This window comes from Anas acuta, chromosome Z, assembly GCF_963932015.1.
Source record: "Anas acuta chromosome Z, bAnaAcu1.1, whole genome shotgun sequence".
NCBI lineage: Eukaryota > Metazoa > Chordata > Aves > Anseriformes > Anatidae > Anas > Anas acuta.
In genome coordinates this window covers 47,007,845-47,032,919 of record NC_089017.1, presented here as the reverse complement: position 1 = coordinate 47,032,919, position 25,075 = coordinate 47,007,845, and the positions used below count along the sequence as shown (strand labels likewise).

The 25,075-nt window shown below is 38.8% G+C and overlaps 1 protein-coding gene across 2 annotated transcripts in view; it reads left to right on the top strand.

Annotated features, from left to right (window-relative positions):
* The window catches only part of SLC44A1 (solute carrier family 44 member 1), a 65,485-nt gene that overhangs the window by 7,856 nt on the left and 32,554 nt on the right, over window positions 1-25,075 (top strand). For both annotated transcript variants that reach the window (XM_068665950.1, XM_068665949.1), the window contains exons 2-4: window positions 9,216-9,305; window positions 11,919-12,061; window positions 20,716-20,852. In XM_068665950.1, coding sequence (XP_068522051.1) covers window positions 9,216-9,305; window positions 11,919-12,061; window positions 20,716-20,852 — 370 coding nt within the window. The remainder of the gene's footprint in view (window positions 1-9,215; window positions 9,306-11,918; window positions 12,062-20,715; window positions 20,853-25,075) is intronic.

Here is a 25,075-nt window from a genome sequence, read left to right as displayed (position 1 = left end):
CGAGGTGATACACAGCACAGCATATGTCAGATTCATCAGTGAAGTCTTCAAGTACAAATTTTCAGTGTAAACATCTTGATATTGCACCATCAGTAACATTCGAAGTGCTGTCTTATGTCCTTTCAATTTCATTTGCGTTATGTTGAAAACTCGTAAATACTGTGTGGGGTGTATGGGATCATTGACGAAGTAGCAGGTGCGGAAACACTGAATAGGAGAAGCACAGTATAAGTTCATTATATGTTGGTCGGTTACTTTGAAGTAGTATCACACGTTCAGAACCCTTTTTATTTTCCTAGCAGGAGCTCAGAGCTGTCTGTGTACTTGAAAGAGGAGATGCATCTTCTTGGTGGACGAGGTCTCGGGGAATGACTGGAGATGTGGAGCCATTAGGCAGATAAGCACATGGGTACCAAAGGTTCAGCTAGCATCTATTTTGCAGTATATTGAAAAATAAAGCATTTTGGAATGAGATTAAAGGAGACATTCCACAAAAATGGGCATTAAGCTCCACCATGACTTGCATATTCTGTAGTGCAGTCCCTTTTGGAATGGCCCGGAGGTGTTTGTGTCGACTTGCTGTCTGGAGAGCGGTGTCATTGTGGAGGGCGCATTGACAGAACACGTTTATTATCAAAAAATAATGTTTTATTTTAGAGATAGCTGCCACTTGTGGCTGTGTATGCACCTTCTGTAACACAGTGACATGCTCTTTTGCCCCTGGAAGCAGGAGGCCCAGTCTCAGTTCTGTAAGTCTGGGGGAATCCAAGACTCCTCCCTACCACCTGGGGAATGCTATATCCACAGGCTTTTTGGAGTGGGAGCCACACAAACAGGGGTGGACCCAGAATTTCTTAATTTGTGTGCTTATGGAGGTGTTTTTATTGATGCAGTGTGGCTCTTTCTTGTGATGAACAGGTATAGCTTAGCAGAATAAAAGTCTGGTTTTTGCTGGTGCGTGTTGCTACTCCAGTAATGGAGGAGTACCAACAAATAGCTGTGTAATAAATCAGTTGTAATGGGAACCTGGGGGAACTGCCAGAATCCACGTTAAGCTGTAATGTGTCCTGCAGTGTGCTACATCAGGTATTTTAGCTGAATGCTTTTAAGGAACGGTCAGGAAATCTGTAGTCACTGTTGAGCATTTTAACCAGTTCTGGGGTTCCTTTAATAAGCAGCAAGATAGCTGATGAAATTGTGTACTGCAGATAGTTTTAACACTCCAAGACTTTGCTTTGGCAATGCACATTCATCACACAAAAATTTTATGTAGAGAGCTAATTTACTTGAGATGATTCTTTTCTCTCAGAAGTTTGTGTATGTGGTTCCCCACGTATGCGAGCTTTTTTATTTTTTAGGAACTGAATCATCCAATCTTCAAAGTAATACAAGAGCCTAAAATAATTATAGGCTTCATTCCCCCTAGTGGTAACAAACACCAGCCTTCGTATTGGAATCGCCAGGGACTCTAGGCTCAGTTTGTTATTTGTGAAGGCTTTAGAAAATGACCATATTTTTTCCTTTGCTCTCAGTATGAATCCTTTTGTGCTGTATGTTAACAGGTTAGAAGCTGTCTAATGCTTTTGTTTGCAAAAGCAAAATGATTTGCTAGACCTTAATTTCACATTCTGATGTTTTACATGCTTGCTCATACACAGCCAATTTAGTAGAAAATGACTGATCTGCAGACAAATCCCCTGTTTTTCATGAAGTAGTTTCTGACTCATGATGTTTTTACGGGGACGCACTTCTACGCCTGTAACTGGTAACGCGTGTTTTAACAGCGTTGTGGTCAAAACATAATTCAGGTACAGCATACTGGTTGTCTTATTCACTGCAGCTTAACATCCTTCATGAAAAGGAGAGAAGTGACTTCATTTAATGATGTCAAAATGATGCAGCTGCCTATGGGAGGACTTCTTTCTTGCTTTTGGCCAAGCATAAATCCACAGACATCCTAAGCTGTTAATGGAGTCAGGACTCATCTCCTCTTCAGGTTCCTAGAAATAGGATCTGTTTAGAAAAGTGGAAGAAGTTTTGTTAGGACAATGTACAGCTGTTGCTCATTCTCCTAAGCAGATGAATAGAGTGGAAAGGTGTGCCGTACCTTGGACACTAAGGTGCCATGCTCTCTGGTAAACTAGACAATTACATTCTTACAGTGAATTTTTTTGGTCAACTAGTACATCATGTTTCTCCTTTTTACATAGGTGGCATGCATCACAGTAAATGAAAGCATGTGAATGGGACTGTTTTTTAGCTCATGAAGAGATATAAAATGATTAAAGAACCAGCACTTTAAATTGTTAGGAAACACTGAAAAATATTTCAAGAACTTTTTTTTTTTGTCAGTGTGGGGATGTTTCCATAACGTGAACTTGTGGTTTTAAACTTAGATTGCTGGACACCTTCTGTACATCACATATTTTTGGTAGCAACCTCTCTAACCTGACTTGACTGTTTCTGAAGCAATACTCGGGAGTGGACTATGCCTCATGGACCATTTTGTGCCATGCACAGTGCAGCAATGGGCTCAGCAATTCTGGAGCATTAAACTTGCACTGTAGGTGAAGAATGACTATATCTGTACTCACTGTGCAATTCAAATAATCTGAGGGCTCTTCGTGGATTTGGTTGAACCTCAGGTCCTTCATCAGAACCTGTGTTCCTTGTAGGAAATTTGGCTCCACAGGACTTAATGGCAGTTTGCCACACAAAATCCTCGTCAAGATGAGTATCTTTTTTGCCTCCAAGCACTGCATATTAATTTTATGTGTGTTCTGTGGCTGTTTATCTCCCGTATGTAGATAGATATATAGCTACACAGTCATTTCTCAATTCCTTGATTTACAAACACAAACATGGTTTCCAACAGCAGTCGTTTCCTGCAGTGAGCTACAGTTGCACATAACTGAATCCAGACACTACAGGAAAGTGGTAAAGCAACAGGGAATTTGAAAGGGATGAAGTTAGATGAAGGTGGTTCTTAGGCTGGGGTTTTGTAACACGTGATCTTTAAATGCCATGTCACTATTAATGTGCCCGAGGACTTTTGAAAGTCCAGTAAAAACTATCCTTTCATTTAGAAGGAAAAAAAGAAAAAAAAAAAAAAGAAATACTTACAAAGGTATAATTTTAAGTTGAAAAAAACAGAATTTTCAGTACTCCCTTAGCATTATTGGAAGTAGTTAGAAAGGATAACAATGCATATTTCAAATTTTTATATAGTGACTCTCTGCAGAGCAGTAAAAATACTAAATGAATTATAGCTATTTGAAAAGGTCATGTATGTGATCCTTTGGCAATAGTTTAGACAGCTGGTAATTTATGTTTAAATAAAAGCTTTGGAACAAATAACACACATTTCATTCCTTCAGCAAAGTACTTTTTCTCCCCCCAGTAAGTCTTAAAATCGTTGGCCCAACTTCAGCCAGCTTGCCAGTGATAGCTAATTTGGCAGTGTTGGTTAATTCAAAGCTGTTATAGTCCTGTGAATTAATGAAAGGTTGAGGGCAAACTGTTGCTGCAGAGGAAGGGGCTGTAGCAAGAGCTGTGTTATTCTTACATATCAGAAATCCTGAAGGAGAAAGAAGGAAAAAAAAAAAAGGAACAAAATAAGGAATTGTTTCTACTGCTGGAAGCATAGTGATAACAACTTTCACTGTGTGTTACATATAAGAGGATCCGATGTAGTACCCTGTAGAAAGTGCAAAGGAAAGCAAACGTAACTAGTTCCATGCCTTCCAGAACTACTGATTGTTTTTTTTTTTTAAAGCTAGTTTCTGTTCTTAAAAACAAGATAAAAATATGTCACCTTCAAAAAACAGAAGTCACAGACACCATTTTGAGGAACAAACTGTAGTTTGGATATTCGTGTGTAGCGGTGTTTGTAATCAGCAGCCCAACAAATTCTGTGGAAGCTGTATTTTAGATGTTGTTAACTTCCCTGATTTGATATCAACATCCTTTTGGGGGAGAAATCTTTGTAAAGGGTGTGTGGTTGCTGCTGAGATACTGAGATACTTGAGGCTTGGAAGGTGGATGTGGTAGAGCACAGAGACCAGAGGCCAGAAGAGGAGGTCTAAAAAATTCAGTGTGTATTGTTTACGAGAGAGTGGAAGGGTGGATTTATTTTGTGAATTTATCCAGTCTTTGAGGAAAGGTCAAACAGTTACTGAATATGAATGATGAAAGCAGTGGCTCATTTTCTGTACACGAGGCATGTGTCTGTCACTAATGTAACCCAACAAAAGTTTCAGAAGAGTGGTGAAATCAGTCCAGTCTGATTCGGTCTGGAAAAGTCACATTAAAGCAAGGAGTGGGCTGCAGAGGGAACTGGGCCAACTGCTGAAGTGCCTGAGAATGCTAGGATCTAAAAACCTGCATAAATCCAGGCCTGGTTGTTCAGAGAGATGAGTCAAAATGCCTTGTCTTGTACTCAGTTTGGAATAGAAAAGTAAGTGGCCATTTTGAAGTGTAGGAAATGTGAAAGCTTATTCTCAATGCCTGCAAATGGGTAGCTGGTTGTTTTGCAGCATCTTCATGTTTTACTAGAACTGGGTTAAAGGTGAAAGAAAACTAAAAGGAAATTGGTTGCTTTCTAAGAGAGAATGTCAAAATGTTTTGTGTACATGTGTTTTAAAATAATTTCAACTTGTCTATCTTATTTTCTGTTGTTTTCAAGTGGAACTGAATTAAACCACATGCTGAAGCAGAAGAGTAATAGGTCACTGTATTTTATCTAACAGGAGTTACAAGTAGAAGTAATGAATAATTTGACTGTGGTTTTGGTTTTGGGTCTTCCAATCCAAGAGCTCTGAGGAGCTGCACTGGGGAGCCTTCTCTTGAACCAGAATAGCCTATCTCACAACTGGTATCTCATGAAGTTTGATTTTTGTTACTACGGACATTGCTGTAAAATATTGTCTTTGTATGGCTTTATTAACACTGTGTTTGGTTGTCCTGGAATTAGACTGGCAGTTTGGAAGATTGCTCTTCCTTATGACTCATGTGTCTTCTTATCGTCCTATGGGATTTTGATGGAATTCCCTTCATCCTGGGTCTTTTCTGAGGTTTGTTTTTGGATGAGAAAATGTGAGAGCTTTTCCCCTTTATTTTCTTCTTTTTTTCTTTTCTTTTTTTTTTTTTTTTTTGACCCTCTCTTTAACTTAGATGTCTGTATTCTTATAACCTATGGTAATCAGAGTAGTTCTGTACTTTTCAGTTGCTATGTTAAACCTGCTAGCTAAAGTAACCTAGAATCTTACCACTCCATGCCCTCTTGGAGTACAGTGGGTATATTTAGGATTTCTTCCTCCTGCCTTTCTCATGGGATGCAACTTCCTCTCCTGATGGAAAATTCTATCGTTATCTTGATCCTGTCCACGTCTTTGCTACTTAACCACAGGCTTGATTACCCATATATATAGATATATATGTATAATCCTGCAGATGTTCTTTACTTGGCTTCCTGGTTCAGTCATGTTACTCACAAATTGCCCATTAAACACACAAATGTCTCATCTCATGCAAAGAATGTCTTTGATGCCTAGTTTTTATCATACAAACATCTTCTGTGCCTTTTTTTTTTTTTTTATCAGACCATGTCAGGGAAGTTAACGTGCTGGGCATCTATTATAGCTTTTATTTTTTTTTTCATGATTCTTTGTATTCCCTGTGATTTCTTGTATCTGCATTCTTTGCCTGATGAGTCCCATTTTTGCACTTTTTATATGCACTTAGATTTGTGTTGCAGTCTGGTTGGACAGATGAGTGCTTCTGTGGTAGCCTCAAGTACAGTGATTACAATGATTACACACTCATTTGGATTCTTAAGTAAATAACTCTTAACCTCTAAAATCGGCACTGAATAGCTGTTACGGTCAGGCAAATGTTCCCAGCTTGCATGTTTATCTTGAAGAGCACTCTGTTGCATACAGTCCTCTGAAAACGCTCCTAATCCTCAGTTGTAGTGGTGTGCAGGTAGCATAGCATAAATTGTAAAAGCTCTGTTTGAAGAGAAAAAAATACATATTTTTAATTAAAAATATTTTTTCTCTATTTAACTTTCTTGCATTGTCAAATGTTGAAGAGTCTTAATCTGACTGGAGGAGAGGTGGAAATCCATTTAGGATTGCAGGCAAAGCATGTCTAGTAAAGTTTTGATGGGATTTCATTTAAAATGGAGACAAAGCATGGTTTCCAGATGGAAGAACAAACAACACTTGTTAGTTTGTGTTGACGATTTCTGTTGCCCAAGCATGAATATCAATATCAATGCCTGAGTAATTAGCTATGTGTATAAGGGGAGGTGCCACTAGAGAGACCTAGACACCAGCATCAAAGATGAAGATTAAGGGGTGTAAAGCAATGGAAGAAGATTCAGTGGAGATCCAGAGTACAAGGAAGCAACTGAAAAGGAAAGAGCAAATAGATATTGGCAGCTAGCTTGTGTTGTGCCAACCTCAGGACAGAACAGAGGAGAGCCTAGCGGAGAAGGACACTGATCTAAAGATGTCATTTCTCATCATGTTAGTCTGATGGGTGGCTAAATTGCCAGCTGATAAGTATCTAGTGCCTTTTGAGTTGTCTCCAGTGGCAAATTTCTTGCTTAAAATACCTTCCTTAACACTTTTTTCATTTTTATTTTAATTTAATTTTATTTTTTAATAGAAACTAGTGTTTGAAGTCAAGTAAAGACTACCAACACGGACTAAATTCTTCTGTGTAACTTTTTACCTACATGTTACACCAGGGCTTTCCAAGTTTTCTCGCTGAAGTAAAAACTGTAGTCCAGTTAGTAAATGAAATGGGTTAGTTACAGTAACTGTGACTAGTCAGACAACCTAAATTGCCAGAGCTATTCCAGAGGATGTCCAGTGGCTTTTAAAAATCCTATTAAAAGATTTTGTTTGCAGATGGTTCAGAGCGGATAAAACAAACAAAACAACACCACGCCACGCTGTCCATCTTTGTGTGCTGCCTCTTTTGTCAAGGGCAACTTACTCTTAGGTGCAGCTAGAGCTGAAATTTTTCTCTACTGTTTATAAAAAAAAAAAGTAAATCTCTAAAACATCCGGGATTCTTGGAGTGGATTGAGGAATATGAAGCTTTACATATTTTATGCAATTCTATTTATGCTAATTAAAACAATATAAATGCCACAATCTTGCTGTAAATGTTAAGTGTGAATAGCGTGTTAGTTCTAAGTGCGAACTCTCCAGGATCAGAAGGCAGTTTTATTGAATGAGTGCAGTAGAGTGCATAATGTGACCTTTTAGCACCTCTCGCTAGTGATTACTGAGTAAAATAGGAAGAAGTTTGGCTGTTCAGAACTCGGTGAATTTATGCAACATGAATTAACAATATAAACACATATATCTGCCAGTGGAGCTTCCTTAATACAAGATAGCAAAAATAGGATGGAATTCCCAAACGAAAAGCCAGACTGTTCAAAAACTGCTTTTTGATATATTGTGCATGCAGGATTTCTTCTTTATGATATGCAGTTCGTAGTTTTCTAATGCTAATATTTGTAAAGATTGCTTTGTAATGGTGAATTAACAAAAACAAACAAAAAGTCATGAATACCGAAAAACAGTTGCTCGCATCACAAAAGTTACATGCTACAGCTTCTTATTTATTTAGTTAGTTAGTTAGTTAAACTCTACAAAAATACTGGAGATAGAATGGTTGGATGAAATGTCAACAGCATTTGTTTTGATTCAATATTGATACTTACTGCCCTGTCAACTAAGTCTTGAAGATGCTTCAGAGTCTTGGGAGGAAAATAAGTCTAAAATTTGAATAGCTTACCCCTTTTAAACCTGTTTCTGATGAGAGTTGTATATGTTCCCTTCCTCAGTCTCCTTTTCTTCCAAAGTGAGTGTTTTTCAGGTTTTGATAGAAATGTGTCAACAGTAAGTACTTGAGAATTAACTGAAAAAGACTGTGCAACTGTGTGCTTTAAAAGTATCACACAGAATCACACAGAATTTTCTAGGTTGGAAGAGACCTCAAGATCATCGAGTCCAACCTCTGACCTAAAACTAACAGTCCCCACTAAACCATATCCCTAAGCTCTACATCTAAACGTCTTTTGAAGACTTCCAGGGATGGTGACTCCACCACCTCCCTGGGCAGCCCGTTCCAATGCCTCACAACCCTTTCAGTAAAGAAATTCTTCCTAACATCTAACCTAAAACTCCCCTGGCGTAACTTTAGCCCATTCCCCCTCGTCCTGTCACCAGGCACATGGGAGAACAGGCCAACCCCCACCTCGCTAACAATTAGTAGCTACAATTAATATTACCATTATAATATCCACATTTTAATATGGTGGCTAATTTTGTGCTACAGTCTGTGTTCATTCTTTTTTTGTAGAAAAGCTTATTTTCTTGAAGTATTTTTTTAAACTGTATTGCCTAGACAGCAAAATGACTAGTCTTTTTGTCTAGACAGCAAAAAGACTTCATTTTAGTGGTATATACACAGCTATTTTACCTCATGAGCAGCAAACAATTTGAATTGCTTACAACTGCCTGTTTATTTGCTGTGTTGCAAAGAATAAACAGCTCTCAACATCATCGAGTGTTTCAACCTTTTAATACAACACTTTCCTTTATGACACCTGGGCAATACTGACTAGGGATTTCTTTGCTGAAGTGTTATGCTCAGCTGCCTCTTGACAGATAGAAAAAAATGTTCCTTTAACAGCAATTTATTATATCCATTCTATATGCGTTATACTTGTTAAACCTGCCAGTAGTGTTTTCAAACTTGAGAGTTTTTGAAAAGTTTAACCTTTTCTCCTTCGTGGAAATCAAACTGTTGGAAAGTGGGTGTGGAAAACTACAACAGCAGATACCGCTGATTCCATGCCATGAGCATCTCTTTCCAGTGAATAAAAAAACACGAGTGAAAGGAACCTGTTTCTTGGATAAAACACTCTAAGTTCCTGGATAAATTACCTGTTTCTTGGGTAAATAATTATTTGTCAGTCTAGCTTCCAATGGAGGCACTTGGTTTGAAGTGTCTTTCATGAGCTTAAACTTTCTCTTAAGTTTTTTGACCAAGCTGCTTCAGGTGTATAAGAGATGAAAGGTAACTCCTGCATACATTAATGCCCCAGAGAATTATTTTCTGCCTTGTTTCTACTGAGAAGAGGAGACACTTGAACAAATGTCGTTAACTCCATTTCTCTCTTCTCACACAAGAGCTCCAAGCGAGAGTGGAAGCCTCTGGAGGACCACAGCTGCACAGACGTACCATGGCTGCTCTTGTTCATCCTCTTCTGTGTGGGAATGGTGAGTAAAACTCAAAGGATTCAATGAATGTTGTGTAGTTAGTGAGTTTGCATTCATTAGAAAGTGGTTTTAAAACTCTGTATCCAGTAACTTACTTACTGGGTAAGGTCTGCAGGCTATACTGTTGTGGGAGCTGTAAGCTGTAGAACAGAAATAGGTCATATGCACAGGTGAAAAGCCTTTGATAGGGATTCAGAACTTCTTGTTTGTGCCAGTTCTTGCTCCAGTTCCCTTTCCCCTGAAACTCCAGTTTCATTTGTATGTGATTTCCAGCGCTATGAGGTGTCACTTGACTCATGCTCCTTGTAGAACTGGGGATGTCCTGGAAATAATACTTTTGAGCCTGGTAAATAGTTCTGTGAATTACTGTAAGCTTTTTGCTGAGGAAAAAAAGACTGAGTATCCAACAGCTGGCTATTTTCATCTTGGAGGCTTACTAGAAGCACCAAATACTAACAACCATATTTCTAATGGTATGGTGTTTTTATCTGAGTTGTCCTGTGTGTTGAAACCCTCATCATGCTCAAGACAACTTCACAACTCTGTGCACTTTTTATATATAAACAAATCTCCAAGAGATGCAGGTTACTGAAGACTGAAAATTGCAGACTCACAGAACAGCTGCAGTTTGAAGGAACCTCTGGAAGTCATCTGGTCCTATCCCCATGCTTAAGCAGGGCCACCTACAACAGGATATACAGGACCTTGTCCAGGTGGCACAAGCTGTTTTGATTTCTTTTTATCTTGTGTTGTTTCGTGGACCTATGTATTCTGTTCTTCTTAAGCACAGAATGTCATTGTCTTGCATTGCTGCATTTCATGCAGTAGCCCTTCACCATCTGGAATTTCTGAAGGCTGTCAGCTTTCTCTGTTGCAGTCCCTTAGTCTCTGGTCTTTGGAATTCTTAATCCATTAACAATTTTTTTTTCTTTTCCTGAAATGTTTGTTATTGGCTGCACTTGAAGTGCAAAGATGACAGTTTTTCTTTAAACTATACAAATTATGTCATCACTGTAACATGTGAACATCTTAAAATCTTTAAAAGCACAGTATTTCCTGACAAACGAGCTAGCAGCTTTTGTTGTGGTTGTTATTTTTCTGCCTGTGTTGTTGATGCTCTCTGGTTACTCAGTCTATACCCACTTGCTCCAACAGTCATAAATTAGCCTGCTGTAGGTTAGTGTCCCAGATTTTCCTGTCTAAGCAATATAGTACAGAGAACAATTATCCAAGTGGGTCAAATATTCTGTAAGTTAGTGTTCTAGGGGAATGTTCACCTGAAGAGTCAGTTACCATGATGGGCTAGGAGGTCATCTTCACGTTGTCATGACTTGGATTAGACGTGGGAGGAATTATGTAATTTCCCTTACTGTGTGTGTAGGGGGAAAAAAAAATATGAACCAGCCAAGAGCCTGAGTTTTGTTGCATGTAAAATGCATGCTAGTAAATCCTTTATAGAACAGCAAGAGATCGAGAAAGTTGAGAGAGAGTGCTGGAAATCAGCTTTAATTACTATTTGTGATGATAGCCTTTTGCTGACTTTGCCCTTGTTCTCACTTTGAGTATTAAGTCTGTAAGTGCATTAGTGCATTGACAAGGGAAGGATAATGACCAGCTTGCTGTTGTCTGGGGTTTCTCTACAATGATAGCCTGTCCGTCATAAAGATCACTCTCTTGTATCTTTAGACCTCTAAAACCACCCACATTTTAACTGTTAAATGCAGATTTCATTACCTGTTGTCATCAAGTGTCTATGATCCTGTTGCTCCACACATCTCAGATGGCTTCTCAAATCTTAGCTTGTCTCATCTGTAAAAACAGTTCATTGGTAGTAGTGGAGCAAGCCTATGGTTCACTTCTCCCCTGTCAGTGACATTGCGAGACAGCTCACGATTCTTTTGGAAGCAGTCTCCTGTTCACATCATCACTGCCTTGATCCTGATTTTGCCAGTGTGAGAACTCTGAACATTCACAGAAAGACCTGCCTGATTTGGGGTGTTTCTCCCATTGCCCCAAGTGCTGTTTTTCATACTCTTCCACTGTACCTCCTTCTTTCCTGCATTTGAACCTGGCGTTTGGAGCAGTTGGTGCCTTCACCTGGCCATTCTCTTCTTTTGCTTTAGAGCAAAAAGATTTCCTTAAAATGAACCTATGTCAGATAAACCTTGTCCTTCTAGCTCATCTTGAAAACACTAGATTTGAAGAAAGAACAAATCTTGAACTAAGAAAATCAGGATGGTCTGGAGTCTTCTAAGATGCATAATAACCCTTGAAAACTCCAGCTCTTTTTTTCACTGGCTGCCCTTGGCCTCCCTTCTGTTTCGTGCACCACTTGAAGAGAATATTATGACTCTCACAAAAACAACTACAAGATTTTTAACTCTGCGTGGATAATGTACAGTGTTAGATATTTGAGCTTCTTTTTGCCTTGCATTTTGTTTTATAATTGCACAGTAGTTCTCTGTGGATTCTCCTTGTCTTTCTGTCTTTGATCTGAAAGGGTATTTAAAGAAGCTGTGCTTAGAAACAAATGAATTAAACTCAATTTTTCCAGCTGTCAAAAGAGAATATTACTAAATTCTGTTTTTTTGTTGTTTTTTTTTTTTCCCCCAGGGTTTTATCTGTGGCTTTTCAATAGCTACAGGAGCAGCTGCAAGACTGCTTTCAGGATATGACAGTTATGGAAATATCTGTGGACAGAAAAATGTCAAGGTGGAGGGAATAGTCAACAGTGGTCTGGACCTCACACAGAAGAAGTGAGTATGTGATTCAGTTGCTTAATTCTGTAAACCAGGAAATGCAAAACCTTTCTTCCTTTGAAAGTGATTTCCAATAAAATGTGAAAGGGGATATCCTTTTTTCCTACTGGTCTTTTTCCACTGTTCTCACTTGGAGAACAACAATCTAACATCTATCAAAAGTACTTTGAAAGTGTATGTTGACGGAAGTGTAACGTGAGCATAGCTAATTCACCGAGAAATGTCCTATTCTTAGCATTCAGTTAATGTGGGATATTGTAGCAATCACTAAAGAGTCGTCTTTTTTAGGGTTTTAAGTGTAATATAAGTGTTCTCAAATTTGAGAGTAGGCCTATGATATATATGTGGAAATGGTTTGACTTCTGACATACTATGATTAATTTCTGCCATTGAGTTTAGGGGAAACTGGGATATATCTGACATATTAAAATGAGACTTTAAAACTTTAAACCTTGGATTCTAAGTAGAATGTATAAAAGGTGCTCGTGGAGAAAGTGCACAAAGATTTTAATCAACACACAACTCCTAGTAAGCAGTATCATGGGGAAACACACTTAAAGGTCAGAACCAACAAAGGTATTTTCTGTCTATTGAGAGGAAAAAAACCTTACTACAGCTGTAGTGCTAGAGCTGAGTAACAAGAATTCTGGAGTGAGGGCTCAAAAACCTAGTGGATGTCTGTTGAGCTCTGCTGCTCAGAATGCATCTGTATGATTTGTGTAATGTTAGAAAGTAAGCTATGCAGTCTAACCTTAGAATAGTGGTACTAATTGTTAAAAAAGATGTCTTGTTTACTATTTGATTACATCAAAGAGCTAAAAATTATTCAATTTATGAGATTGATGTTCTTTTGCTTCACACTTCATTTTCAGATTAGCAGATAATCCTCTATTTGTGGGGATTATTTTGGAAATATTTCTCATATGTGCTGAGTTTGAGTTGCCATAATGAAGATTTCTAAATACCTGATTTTACTGGGTCTGGCTGGGATGGAGTTAACTTTTCCTGCAGTGGCCCATACCGTGCTGTGCTCTGCACCCATAGCTAGAACAGCAGTGGTATCACACCAGCGTGCTGTCTATAACAAAGCAGTGCTGGCACAGCACCAGGACTCCCCCCAACACCCCTGGAGCCAGCAGGTTGGGGGTGGGCAAGGGGTTGGGAGGGGATGTCACCAGGGCAGCTGACCTAAACCAACCAAAGGGATATTCCATACAGTGTGGTGTCACACTCAGCAATAAAAAGTGGGAAAGTGGAAGGAGAGGGGTGGCTCTCATTGTGAAAATGTCTGTCCTCCCAAGCAACTGCTCCATGCATTTGAGGTCCAGCTTCCTGGGATGTTGCCAAACATTGCTTGTTGATTGGAAGTAGAGAATTTTTCTTCCCTCTGTGCTTCTGTGTAGCCTTTTTTTTTTTTTTTCCTTCTCTCCCTTTTCTTTTGAGGAGGGGGTGTAGAGAGAGCACTTGTGTTGTAGTCCAGCTGCCCAGCTGAGTAAAACCACCATGCTGGTTGAAGGTTTAATGTTGCTAGGTATTTGGTGTGATTTCAGGAAAATTTAAATTAAATAAAACAGCATGAACATTTTTACATATTTATTCTGTCAAAAGAATCATTTCTTAATCTAATTGCAGCTTTTAGGAGGTTTGAAAAGCTTAACAGTTATGCAGAAAAAAATTCCTACTGCACTCAATAAATATTTTAGTGCTTTCTAGAGTCAGGTATATCAGTACAAAATTGTCATTCTTGTGTTGTGAAAGATGATACAAAGTTTAAAATTATCAACATAAACATCTTTACCTTTTAGAAAGAAATGATGTCTGTCTTGGTGTGAGAAGGTTGAGAAGCTCAGGCACCCTATTGGAACACGCCAAATAATAGCGTAATAGTCTCCCTAGGATATGTATGTCACAGAAATTAGGCCATCATGAATACAAACATCTAGCACTGCTAAGTGATTTTCACCTTGTAAAGTCAATGATTGAAAGATTGCAAGTAGAAATGGAGAAAATTTTAAATGCAGTTAACATACAGAGCTTGTTGCTTGTCAAGCCAAAGTCTTAGTAAGGTTCAAAAGTATATTTTTTCAAAAAAAAAGATATATCGTGGCTTGAAGTGTGACTGAAGTGGGTACACTTACATAGGATATCATCATCACTGGTAAGAGTGAGAGAAAATCTTCTAGAAAGGCAGATTATTCTATAACTGTTCACAGTGAAGACTCTGGTACAGTCAAGGGTACCCAGCTTTGGTGGAGACCAATTCTTACGTAAGCAAGTGATCCTTCCCACTCTCACTCTCGGTGACTTTTTGTTTTTTTTAGCAACTTTTCAGAAGAAACTATCTGCTTTGCATCTGTGTCTAGCAGATGGAGCTCCTGCACTGTCTGAGGTGCAGTTCATTGGAATATTTCATGCTATTTTATAGGAGTACTTTTCAGACATATGTAAAAATAAAGTCTTCTTACTGCTGCTTTCTATTTCAGTTTGTGAAGAGAAGGATGGGCTTTAAGATCCACAAATGTGATTTTTGAAACATAAAGTTATACTCATTTCATTCTGCTTGCAGAGTAATTCTGTCTTCATTTCTGAGTCCAAGGCAGAAAAGCTAAATCATCTGTAAAAACAGCATTTCATTCCTTGTAAATGACAGCAACCCATAAAGACTGTAATGAGGAAGTGAAATGTGGTCTGCATGGATATGAAAATCTGGGTGGTAAGGGTAAGGAGCAAGAGTCCTCACAATAGTATGATCTGGTCAGTGTACATCAGTTATGCTGACACCAGTGAGGTGCAATGTTGGGAAGGAGGTTTTTGCAACATGATCTTGTCAACAAAGAGTGAATTAAGCATCTTTTATTTTAGAAAGAAAATACAGCTTTAATAGACTGTGCTCAAGGGTAAGACACAGGATGATAAACCAGCCTTAGTTTAATGACTTCTTATCAAACCTGCCTGCTTTAAATAAGCTTCTTGCTTTTTCAGGTTTTGGCAATTATGATGGGGTTAAAAATGTCCATAAATGATGTCCACAGTAGCCAAATATTCATTTTTATTTTTGGTCATTAGTATTTTGCTGCTTGGGCAGAATCCAGTTAGTGCTGTTCCTCTGAGTACAAGAAGATGTTCATATGCTGCCACGAAGAACAGTTAGGGTGGTTTTCTGTCTTAATAAATGCCTTTGACTCAGGAAAAGGGTGGATTTTTAGCTAGTAAGAAAGCTCAGATAGAGCTTGCAGCATGCATGATGCATGCAGAGAATTTGGTTGAAAGAAACTGTATATGCCCTACATGTCATTTGTTTAGATTGGTTGTGATCATTTAATTCATTTCTCCATTATAGCAATAAGATGCTTGTAAATCACAGTAAATGGTTGTTCTGTAAAGTACTCATTTGCGTATAAAGAGATGCCCTGAGAGCTGACAGAAAATCAATGACACAAATATAAGAATGTAGAAAGTACTTGAAGGTAAGATAGGCTTATGTGGTGGTTTTACCCTGCTGGGCAGCCAAAATCCCACTCCAACTGCTCCCTCACTCTTCCACCTCAATGAAGAAGGGGGAGAAGATACAATGGGAAGGGCTCAAGGGTTGAGGTAAGGACAGGGAGATCACTCACCTGTTATCATTATGGGCAAAATAGACTCAGCACAGGAAGATTAGTGTAATTTATTACCCGTCACTAGCAGAATAGAACAGTGAGAAACTAAAAGCAAACTCAAAACACCTTCTTCGCATCCACCCTCATCTGCCTTCTCTCTCCAAGTGGTGCAGAGGAACAGGGAATGGGGGCTGCGGTCAGTCCCTGACACTTCATCTCCGCCACCCCTTCATGGTCACTTTCTGTCCTAGCTCCAACGTGGGGTCCCTCCCATGGATGCTGTCCTTCCCGAACTGAGCCTGCGGGCGCTGCCCACAGGCAGCAGCTCTTCAAGCACTGCTCCCACGCGGCTCCGTCCCACGGGGTCCATCCATCCATCCCCCAGGAGCAAAGTGCTCCAGCACGGGTCCCCCACGGGTGGGGGCAGCTCCCCCCAGACTCCCTGCTCCTGCTCTCCATGGGCCGCAGCCTCCTCCAGGCCACATCCACCTGCTCCAGCGGGGGCTCCTCCACCCATGGGGGGGCTGCAGCGTGGAGATCTGCTCCATGGGGGACCCATGGGCTGCAGGGGGACAGCCTGCTCCACCAGGGGCCTCTCCCTGCACAGCCCGCAGGGGAACTGCTGCTGCCTGCCTGCCTGCAGCACCTCCTGCCCTCCTGCGGCCCTTCTCTTGGGAGCTGCAGGGCTGCTTCTCTCACGCTTTCACAATCCTCTCTCTCCCAGCTGCTGTTGCACAGCACTATTCTCCCCCCTTCCTTCAATCTGCTCCCCCAGAGGCCCACCCAGCAGCACTCCCTGGCTCAGCTCTGGCCAGCAGCAGGTCCCTTTTGGAGCCATCTGGAGCTGGCTCTGCTCTGACATGGGGCAGCTGCTGGGCTCTGCTCACAGAGGCCACTCCTGCAGCCCCCTGCTACTATGCCCTGTAAACCCAGTACAGCTTGTTTGTATAATTTGACACAGTCCTTAAAATAACCTGTTCATGCTTCCAGAATCAAGGTGAAGTGTATGAAGTTATGATGCTTTGTCTTCCTGTTTTTACATGGGAAGAAGAGATTGTCCTATTACCTATTTGTGACTATGAAAAATACAGCACTTATCTAATAAACTACAAATCAGGAGTCAAAACTGTTGATGCTGTTTCTAACTTCTGATCATTTTGAAATTATATTTTGAATTACTTCCCTAGAAGTCTGGAATTTTCTTTTAGATGTCTTAAAAAAAAAAAAAAGCTACATTGAAATACAAACTTAAAACATGAGAACAAGAAGAAGTCTATATATATACATGTGCATTTTTGATACATTTTGAAAAAATATGGAGAAGTTCATTTTTAATTTCCTGCCTCAGAATGAACAACTTTATACTGATGCTATTTTCACATATCATGACTTTTGAAAAGTTACACAAATTTTTTCCTTCTTTCTCTGTACGTATAGGAATTATTTTAATTTCTAATTTTTATTATAGCTTTGAGTGTAGATATGTTACAAATTACATGCAGTTTTTTTTTTTTTTACCTCAAGTAACTTTTCATCATGCCTTGTTTCAGAGACAAACGTTTCCAAAAAGTAGATTAAGGTACAACATAAAGATGGTTTCTTAGGCTCTAAATCTGATGTACAAATTTCCTACAGCAAACAAATTTTCATTTCTAGGGCTGAAGCATATTCTAAAAATCTAATTACTTTAGTCTTTGTATTGCTGATCTAAGTTAATTTCTTATTGTTGATTTTGAAGAAATTGCAGCACAAGATATGAACAAAACCTGCATTGACATGGTTTGGAATTTTCTGCAATAAAATCAGTTGTTTTCAATAAATCATAGCTTTAAAAAGCAAACATTTTCCCCTGTAATGCTGGTGCCTGGCATTTCAATTCTTGTTTTAGCTGTTAGAATTTGAAAACATCTTGCATCAAATTTCTTGAACCGTGGATTGAAGCCACAGATTCATAGCTCGGAGTTTGATTTGCAGCTGCCTTGTTTTGGTCAGAGCCATCTCTGAACTGCACAGTGTGGTGTTTGAATTATATGTGTCTGTTTAAGGGTATGCCAACACAGCATGCTTCTGTCCAAATGGGATATGGCCCTGTAGTTGCATCATATTTCTCAATTGTCAGTCTTGACTTAAAATTGTAGTCTTCGTTTTACAGAGTACTCCACTTTCTTCCAGCCATTAAGATTATAGTTTGGTCTTTGACTTGAAATGAATGTAGAAGTGGGCTATACTCCAGCCTGTGAATGCCAGAATTGGTTTTCCTGGGCTTTTCTCAGCAATATGTGTTCAGGGGTGCTAGGACTGGCCTCCTGCCCAGGGAATTGGGGTCTCTGCCCAGGCTGAGGGATGCAGACGGACAGACATGCCCAGAGGTAACTGCAGGACATATGGCACATAGGCACAGCCTCAGCACACAGACACAGCCCTGTTCCCTCTTGCCCTTGTGCTGCTGGAGCCAGCCAGCCTGGTGCAGGCCCATACACAACACCCCTGGGTCCCCAGCACACACATATCTACCTCCCTGGTGCTGCTGGCACCAAACTGACCTGTGCTGTGCTGGTCCCCCATCAACTGTTGTCTGGCAGCAGACTTGAATGTTGCATAGGGTGAGATGGTGTAGAGACACGTTGAAGCAAGTGGTTTAATGAGGAGGTGGGACAGGCTGCAGTGGTCAGGCTCATTCAGAAAAGCTTTAATGACCAGCCCCAGCTTACATGCAACTCCTCCCATCCCTGTACATCTCATCAGCTTGAGTAGCCCCACTGACCTTCTGCAGCATCCTGGACCATCAGGTTTGCATCTTTATCAGTTGAGAAGTCCTGTTTTGCCTGCAGCTTCGTGTCTGTGTGTTTGTTTCCCCTTCCTTATCACAATTTGATGAGGTCCGTAATAATGCAGTCTCACTGCAAAATAAGTGTTCTTTGCATATCCTTACTAGTTAGTGCAATGACCAGTTTTGTTCTTGTCACTGCCTCCCTCATCATTTGTTCTTTATTCTTACATGTTCTTGCTGATGGCTGCTTTGATCAGATGCTCTCTCTCCACATACCCTTAGAGAATGGAAGAACATCTGCAGGGACTTGCCTTCAAGAAGAGGAGGCTGTAAAAGGAGTGTCCAGTTAAAACCACTATTGTTTGTCTTAGTATCAATTGGAAGGTGTTTTCTTTGAAATAAAGGGAAAGTGTGGAATTCATGGCTTGTTGCTCACACCCAGTTAGTTACCTTGGAGATAGGGCAGAGGTTTTTGTGTGTGCTTACTTCCTAGATTTTCATGGTCTATGGGGTTCTGAGGTGTGTAGAATGTATTCAGTAAAAAAAAAAATAATTAAAAAATTCACAGAAATAGGGACAAAGAAAAGGAACGTTTTAAGAATTCAAGTGGTGCATTACTGCAGTACAGTTCATATAGGTGAAAGTTTTGATGGAGTTTCAGGAGGTAAGACAAGAAGTCTTTTGAAGCTAAGGACTGAAAAAGTGTGCTAAGTAGTAATAATTATCATACATTGAGATTAGGTAATAGAAACTTCCCTTTCTTTTCCCTGTGTGAGAAAGTTAGACAGCAATTGGCACATAGATTGAAAGTGTTCAGGCAGGATCTTAACTCTAGCCATTACACATGTGGCCAACTTATATGAAGTAAACTTTTTTTTTCTTTTCCTGGTATCTGCACAGTGATTTTTGAACCAGCTTTGTCGCAATTGTTTAAAAAAAAATAGTTTGACATTTATGCATGGCCTGTGAGATCCGTTATAAAAAATATCACTTTAGAAGTATTGTCTCTAAAGTGTGTAGTATCAAACGTGTTGGGACATTGCCTTTTCCCTTGTAACACTTTGTCATAGCACGTCCTTCTTAAAAGTTCCAGTCCAAGTAATAAGTAAAACACCAATCTCTTTAAAAGTTTTATTTATTATAACAGTTATTATTTATAAGTTATTATTTATTATAATATATTATTATATATTATTTATTTATTTATTTATTTATTTCTGATAGTGTGCTTGTAAAAGAGTCTTCTTATAGTGTACTATGTAACTTAGTGTACTTATAACTATGTATAACTATATGGTAGTTTAAAAAAATATTCTGGGATCTGAAGGGATTTTTACTGATTATGAGTTGAATTTCCCCTGTGTGAACTGCAAAAAAAGAAATGCTATTTTACATGGTAGTTTTGTTTTGTTTTCCAATTTTGGTGTGAGATGATATGAAGAGAGTATTTCAATGCGTAGTGTGTCACCAGAGTTACAGGAATTTGAAGCACTCGTTCAACTTTCACAGAAGAAAAGATGCTGTGTCTGCATTATACCATGAATGGACAATACAGTAGGGCAGTGTTTGCAATGTGATGTGTGTAGTCAGGAGAAATGATGGCTAGGAAGCTATAATAAGTACTTCACAAACTGGGTTTTTAAATGACAGTGACCATCTTGAAAAGTTATTTAATAGAATCTCTCTAAAATACTGTACCTGAACTGTAGCTACTAGAAAGAGATGAACAATTTTTATTTCAAAATAAATACTAACATGATTTATGGTATGGGTATGGGCTAGTGGTATGGAAAATCAATCTAAAACAAAAAGCTGTTCTGAAAAAATAGTGACAGTCTGTCTTTTTTTTTTTTTTTTAAATAGCATAAGCATAATCTTAGAGGGTTTGTTGTGTATTTTGGGAAAAAAAATGGAAAGTATGAAGTCATGTTGAAGGCTGGAGTGAAGCGTTATCTCTGAATTTTAAGACCCATATCTGTGAAGAGGCATGATAGAAGTGCTACTCTTTTTGTAAACAATACCATTTGAATGGACTTGAATCTGGTTAAGTTACATATCTCTTCTGTGTGATCCAAAAGTCTGTAAATATTAGTCTTTTTGGCACATATGTTGAGTATGTCAATTATTTTTACCCACACAATTATGATAATAGCAAATTTCCTATGTTTCTTGGTAGACTAAAGGTTACTCTTGAATGAATCTTTTAGTTTGAAATTAAATCAATTTTGTTCAGTGTAATTGTTGATTAAAACAGAAGTAATTCACATGTTTTTCTTCTCTAGGTATGTATTCTTCTTGGATCCGTGCAACATTGATATAGTACATCAGAAGATCAAATCTCTTGCTTTGTGTGTATCAGCTTGCCCAAGGAAAGAACTAAAGACTCTGGCTGATGTTCAGAAATTTGCAGAAACTAATGGTATGGAAAAAACATATCTGTTCATGTACAAATTTAATAGTATTAAAGAAACACTTGTACATTAGCTAAACTAAAAATGGAATCTAGTTTAAGAAATGGTGATGAAATAATGCAGTATTTTTTTAAGCTAAAGCTTTGCTAAAACTTACAATATTGATATGTTCCTGTTTGTGTCTTGTACAGTTTTGAAAGACCATTCTTAAAACAGGACCAGAAAGTATGATGAGAATTAAAGAGAAGGGCCAAAACTGTTGGGTGTGTTCTCAACTCCTACGGAAACGCTCTGATTTGTTCAACAGTAACTGTTGACATATCCTCATGTATAAGGGGCCAGTGAGAGCTGTACTGCTGTCTGTGCTTGGAGCATGTCTGTGGGTGTGAGAAAATGCCCTGCTTTCAATCAGTGCTCCAGTGCAGCCCCTGTTTTTCTGGTGGAATTATAAATAACATTACTTGCCTGTCTCCATAGTTATGTGAACAGCTGTGCCAGCACAGTGCAGGGTTAGACCAAGAGTGGTGGCTTCCTCGTGTAATTTGTGCAGAGCTGTCTGAGATAAGTCCACAGTGAAAGTAGGCGGTGTTGGAATATGATTTCACTCTTAACCCCTTAACCATGTGTTTCTCTTACATAAAACAGGTCAGTTATTTTTTGATGTGAAGTTAACATCAGTGGAGTCTTGTAGAATTGTAGAATCACAGAATGGTGTTGTTTGGGAGGGATCTTAAAGGTCATCTGGTTCCAACTCCCCTTGCCGTGGGCAGGTACTTGAAATAGTGAAATGCAGCCATGTCTTGTTTTACCACAAACACTGTTTCTATGATTATAGAAAGTTAAGTCTTGTATTAACTGTGCCTGAAATATGTTCAGCATAAACTATCTTTTAAAGTACAACAGAACCCACTCTTCCTAAAAAACAGGCTGTGTCTTGTCCACGTGATTCTTCATTCTAACTGTTATCTATGTTAGCATTTTAGGTTTTAAAATAGATCTTTGACATTTTCATTAATTAATATCAGAGCCAGGTGTTTGAGCTGAGAGAAGCTTGGCCAGAAGTGTGAAGTCTGTTCTTAGAGAAGAATGGAATCATTCGTGAGGTCAAGCCATAATTTTCATTATATGATCTTGAGCTTGTTGAAAAGAAGCACAAAACTAAATTGAGCTTTCCTCTTGTAGATGTACTCTGTGCAGGACTGGAATCACACAATTCTGAGAAGCTTATCTTCATGGTTATATTTTTGTTTGTAAGTTCACAAACCAGGGCAGGTTCCACAAAGTGGTACTTAATAGCAAGTGAACAATTTACCTATTGAGCACCCTAATTGCTATGGCTCCATACATAGTGAATGCATACTCTATGTACAGTAAAAGTTAAAGCATTATTCAATCCTATGATAGACCAAGAACAGTGAAATAGAATCAAAACTATAGTACTGAGTAAACAGAATAATTTTTCTGAGAGACGCTTTGTAGCTCCAAGAGTAGGTTTAAACTAAATAAAACTAATAAATTGAACTGGCAGCCTGTTTCAAGTGACCTTAGAAGGTCACTTCTACACTGTAGGAGTCAACTGTAAAACAAATAATAAGCAAACCTGAGAACTTTGAACATTTCTGCACGAAGCTTAACTGCAATTTCTGTGTTTGTGATGTCATCAAGTTAGAATTTTAAAGTGTCCCTGACAAGTTCTGAAGAAGGCAAGGGAGTTGTTTCATTTATTGTGATAATCAATGCTGAGTTTTCCATACTTGCAATTTCTAGTGCATAACAAAAAAAAAAAACACAAAAAAAACACACCTTAATGTATGAAGATGCATGGGTACAGAATGCAGTCAACTCTTAATTTTGCTCTTCTGAGCCCTTCTAAAAGCTCTAACCTTTTCTACAACCTGAAAATAGCAATTGTGCTAGGTATAGGCTCTGCGTAGGCTGTTGCATATGCATTTGAAGAATTAACCATTTTCACCTGGCTCAGATACCATCTCTGAAATCTCTTTACCTGTCCATACACCTTGGAATTCTTTTATAAATTACTGCTTAAGAATCCTTCCATCCCAAAGAAATCCCCATTGTTCCTCAGAGGTTATATAGTAAATTCAGATAAAACATTTTACCTAAGCATCTTTATCAGAAGTTGTAACATAGTAAAACATACTGCAACATCATTGGTTTGATTCATGATTTTATCAGTATCAGATATGATTCTTTAGCTATTTAGCATTCTTGGTGTCTTTTCCAAAATGGGAGAGAAACTTGTCTGCCTATGCAAAAAATGACAAAACTGCTAACACAAGGTAGGGTTCAGAGCATTTGTGGCAGAATTCTTATTGTGCAATGCAACGTGTGTTTTTCTGTAAGCAAGATTATAAATAAGTATTTAGGGCAGAGGAAATGCTTGCTTGAAGCATGAAGAACATTTCACGATGAAGCAGCCTTCTGGTGTCCTGAATCTGTAATGAAGCACTTGCTATTCTGCTGTAATTTAGGAAAAAGAAATGATGTGGTGAATAATGCTGCACCATTTCAGGTCAGTAACCTCTCACTCACCCCCATTCCGCTTGCTCCCTCACTGTCAGGTCCAGCATTTGCAATACCATCCCTTCTAAGAAAAGGGAGCTCTGTCCCTTGTAAAGCTTGGCTGATGTTAAGAAAACAAAGTGTGTGCCTTCAGTCTGTTCAGAGTGATTGACACATGAACACTAGCAACTGGCTGGGATCTGTTACGAAAGGAGACACGGGAGGAAAAAGCTATGCAGTTGACCACTGAGATTTTCAGCCTGTACAAAGATGCGAGTCTGAAGCAACTCCTGGAGCTGATGCAGTGCTGACTAGGAACATTTTCTAATGCTGCTCACACACAGCCATGCTAATAATTGAGCTTGTAGATCTGTGGGTTTTGCAAGACCGAGAAACTTACATATTTTGAACAAACTGTTGCTGGTCTGCTCAGATTTTCTCACCCAGCAGAACACGTTAGGCAGGGAGTGCTTGGGATTCAGTGTTTTTATTGGTCTTGGCACTTGAAAAACGATGCATATTGAGTATTGTGGCTAAGAGCTCTTTTTTCTAGAAAGGGTGATTGATGCTTCAAAATGTAACATCCATGAAACGTTACAATGACCTTTCCAAGGTCTTGCCAAAGCATTTTTAAATATCCTTGAAGATATAATTCATTTATGACAGTGTGAAATGAGCAATGAGATGTCATTATCTAAAAGAAACACTAAAACAGGTGGCCATAATTTCTGACATGTTTCATTCAACAATAAGTGTAATGACTAGTCGTTATGAGAACCACTGTTCCTATCTGTTATGTAAATGACCAGATGCAGATTTAGGAATCTAGAATATTTCTATTTTAAAATGTGTTGTCAGGCATCTTGGTTGTCAGAGTACCGTAGCTAGAACAGGCTACTCATGGTCCAGGAGTGCTTAAGAGCTCAAGGTAAAACCACAGTAAGTCTGCTACTGAGACTGGCCTGAAAAGTAATCACTGAAGGAAATCAAGCTGCATTAAGTCAGCATAAGGTCATCTCTCTGAGCTACGGGGAGGAACCAAAGGGAAAACAAAAAGGATTTTTCTTTCATTTGAAGATAATGAAATCATCAAATACAGTAGTCAAAGTAAGCCTTTGTGGCATGCTGTTGGTATTTGCCTTAGAAATAGTGGTTACATTTCTGCCAGCCTCTGACATTTTTCTTCTGCTCCTGTTCCTATCCCAATCTTTCTTTTTCATTATTTATTTATTTATTTCTAGGGGAAGTGTGCTGGTTAAAACTTGATCCCCTGTTCATTATTTTCCAGAAACCTGTTGTACCAAATTAGTTATAGGCATATTATATATACCATATAATTGATTCTGCACCATTGGGGTCTTTGGGAATCTGAATTTGCTATTAATTTTGATTTATTTTTTATTTTTTTAAAGTCTGGAATAAAAGTACATTATGATTGGTTTTGAGATACGGGGCATTATGGTTACTCTACCTTGTTACTATAGCTGCCTGTCAGAATTGTGTTGAAAATGGACCCCCTGGTTAGAATGAAACAGTTTTCACAACAGAGATAGGCTGCACACAGAGTCCTGCAGTAATCTACACCAATATGGCATTATTGATAGCATGAAATGTTTAATAGCGTTGTCCGTAAGTGCAATATTTATTAATTGTGAAGAGAGGAAAAAAAGGGACCATATTTTGTGTGTAAAAACTCTTGCTCTGATGC